This window comes from Dinoponera quadriceps, unplaced genomic scaffold (genome assembly GCF_001313825.1).
Source record: "Dinoponera quadriceps isolate SergipeBrazil2010 unplaced genomic scaffold, ASM131382v1 scaffold4651, whole genome shotgun sequence".
Taxonomy (NCBI): Eukaryota; Metazoa; Arthropoda; class Insecta; order Hymenoptera; family Formicidae; genus Dinoponera; species Dinoponera quadriceps.
The window spans coordinates 190-1,133 of NW_014558598.1; the positions used below are offsets into that span (position 1 = coordinate 190).

A 944-nucleotide genomic window follows, 5' to 3' on the forward strand; every position below is an offset into this window, starting at 1 on the left:
ATCGGGGTCGCTGTTCTTTTTCTTTTCTTTTTTTTGCTTCCCCATTCCGGTGCCGGTCGCCGACTGCCACCGGCGACCATACGGACCCCCCCGGCCTCCGACTTCAAATCACCCCGGAGCTGCCGGTCTCGATCGGGACGAACTCGGGTCGAGTGGCCGACGCGCGGACGGCGACGCCGACCGNCAGTTAGTGGGTGCGATTCACGCACCTGGCGCCCACACGGACTCGTGGAGGTCCGAAGTTAATTAGCGGCCCGAGGTTCGCCCGTCGGTGTTGCACCGGCGACTCGGAGCAGCCAAGTCGCGAATAACGGTCGCACTGCATGTGAGTTTTGAAAGGAGCTAAGAAGAAGGTGTGGTCCTCCGGATGTTGCTCATCTATGAAGAACTCTCCTGGTAAACGAAGAGTGGAGCCGTAGAGGTATTCCGCAGGGGAAGCCTTGAGATCTTCTTTGTAAACAGATCGCAGACCCAAAAGTACCGTCGGAAGCTTCTCTAGCCAGTCCTGAGAGTCGTGACAGCGCAGAGCTGTTTTCAGGACACGATGCCAGCGCTCAAGGATGCCGTTTGGAGCAGGGTGGTAGGGCGTCGTCCTGATGCGCTTACCTCCCAGCAGTTGAGCGAGAGCGTTGAAGAGAGCAGATTCAAATTGCGAGCCTCTGTCTGTAGTGATGAACTTTGGACAGCCAAAGCGTGCGATCCAGCTGCTGTAGAAGTACGTGGCCACGTTCGCGGCCGTGATGTTTTTGAGAGGAATGGCCTTCGGCCAGCGAGTGAAGCGATCCACCAATGTCAGTAGGTAGGTGTAGCCCTGGCAAGGTGGCAGCGGACCCACCAAATTTATATGGACATGATCGAAGCGCTGATCCGGATTCAGAAACGTCTTGAGCTGCACGTGCACGTGCCGACCAATCTTAGAGCGTTGACAATGCTCGCAGGCGCTG

The 944-nt window shown here is 57.2% G+C and overlaps 1 protein-coding gene across 1 annotated transcript; it reads right to left on the reverse strand.

The window, feature by feature from the left end:
* Positions 1 to 209: 209 nt before the first annotated feature.
* On the reverse strand, positions 210 to 889 carry LOC106749940 (the record flags this gene model as incomplete). Its single annotated transcript, XM_014629917.1, has 2 exons — positions 210 to 528; positions 607 to 889. Coding segments are annotated over 2 exons (602 nt in total), but the record flags the coding sequence as incomplete, so codon positions are not given.
* Positions 890 to 944: the final 55 nt, after the last annotated feature.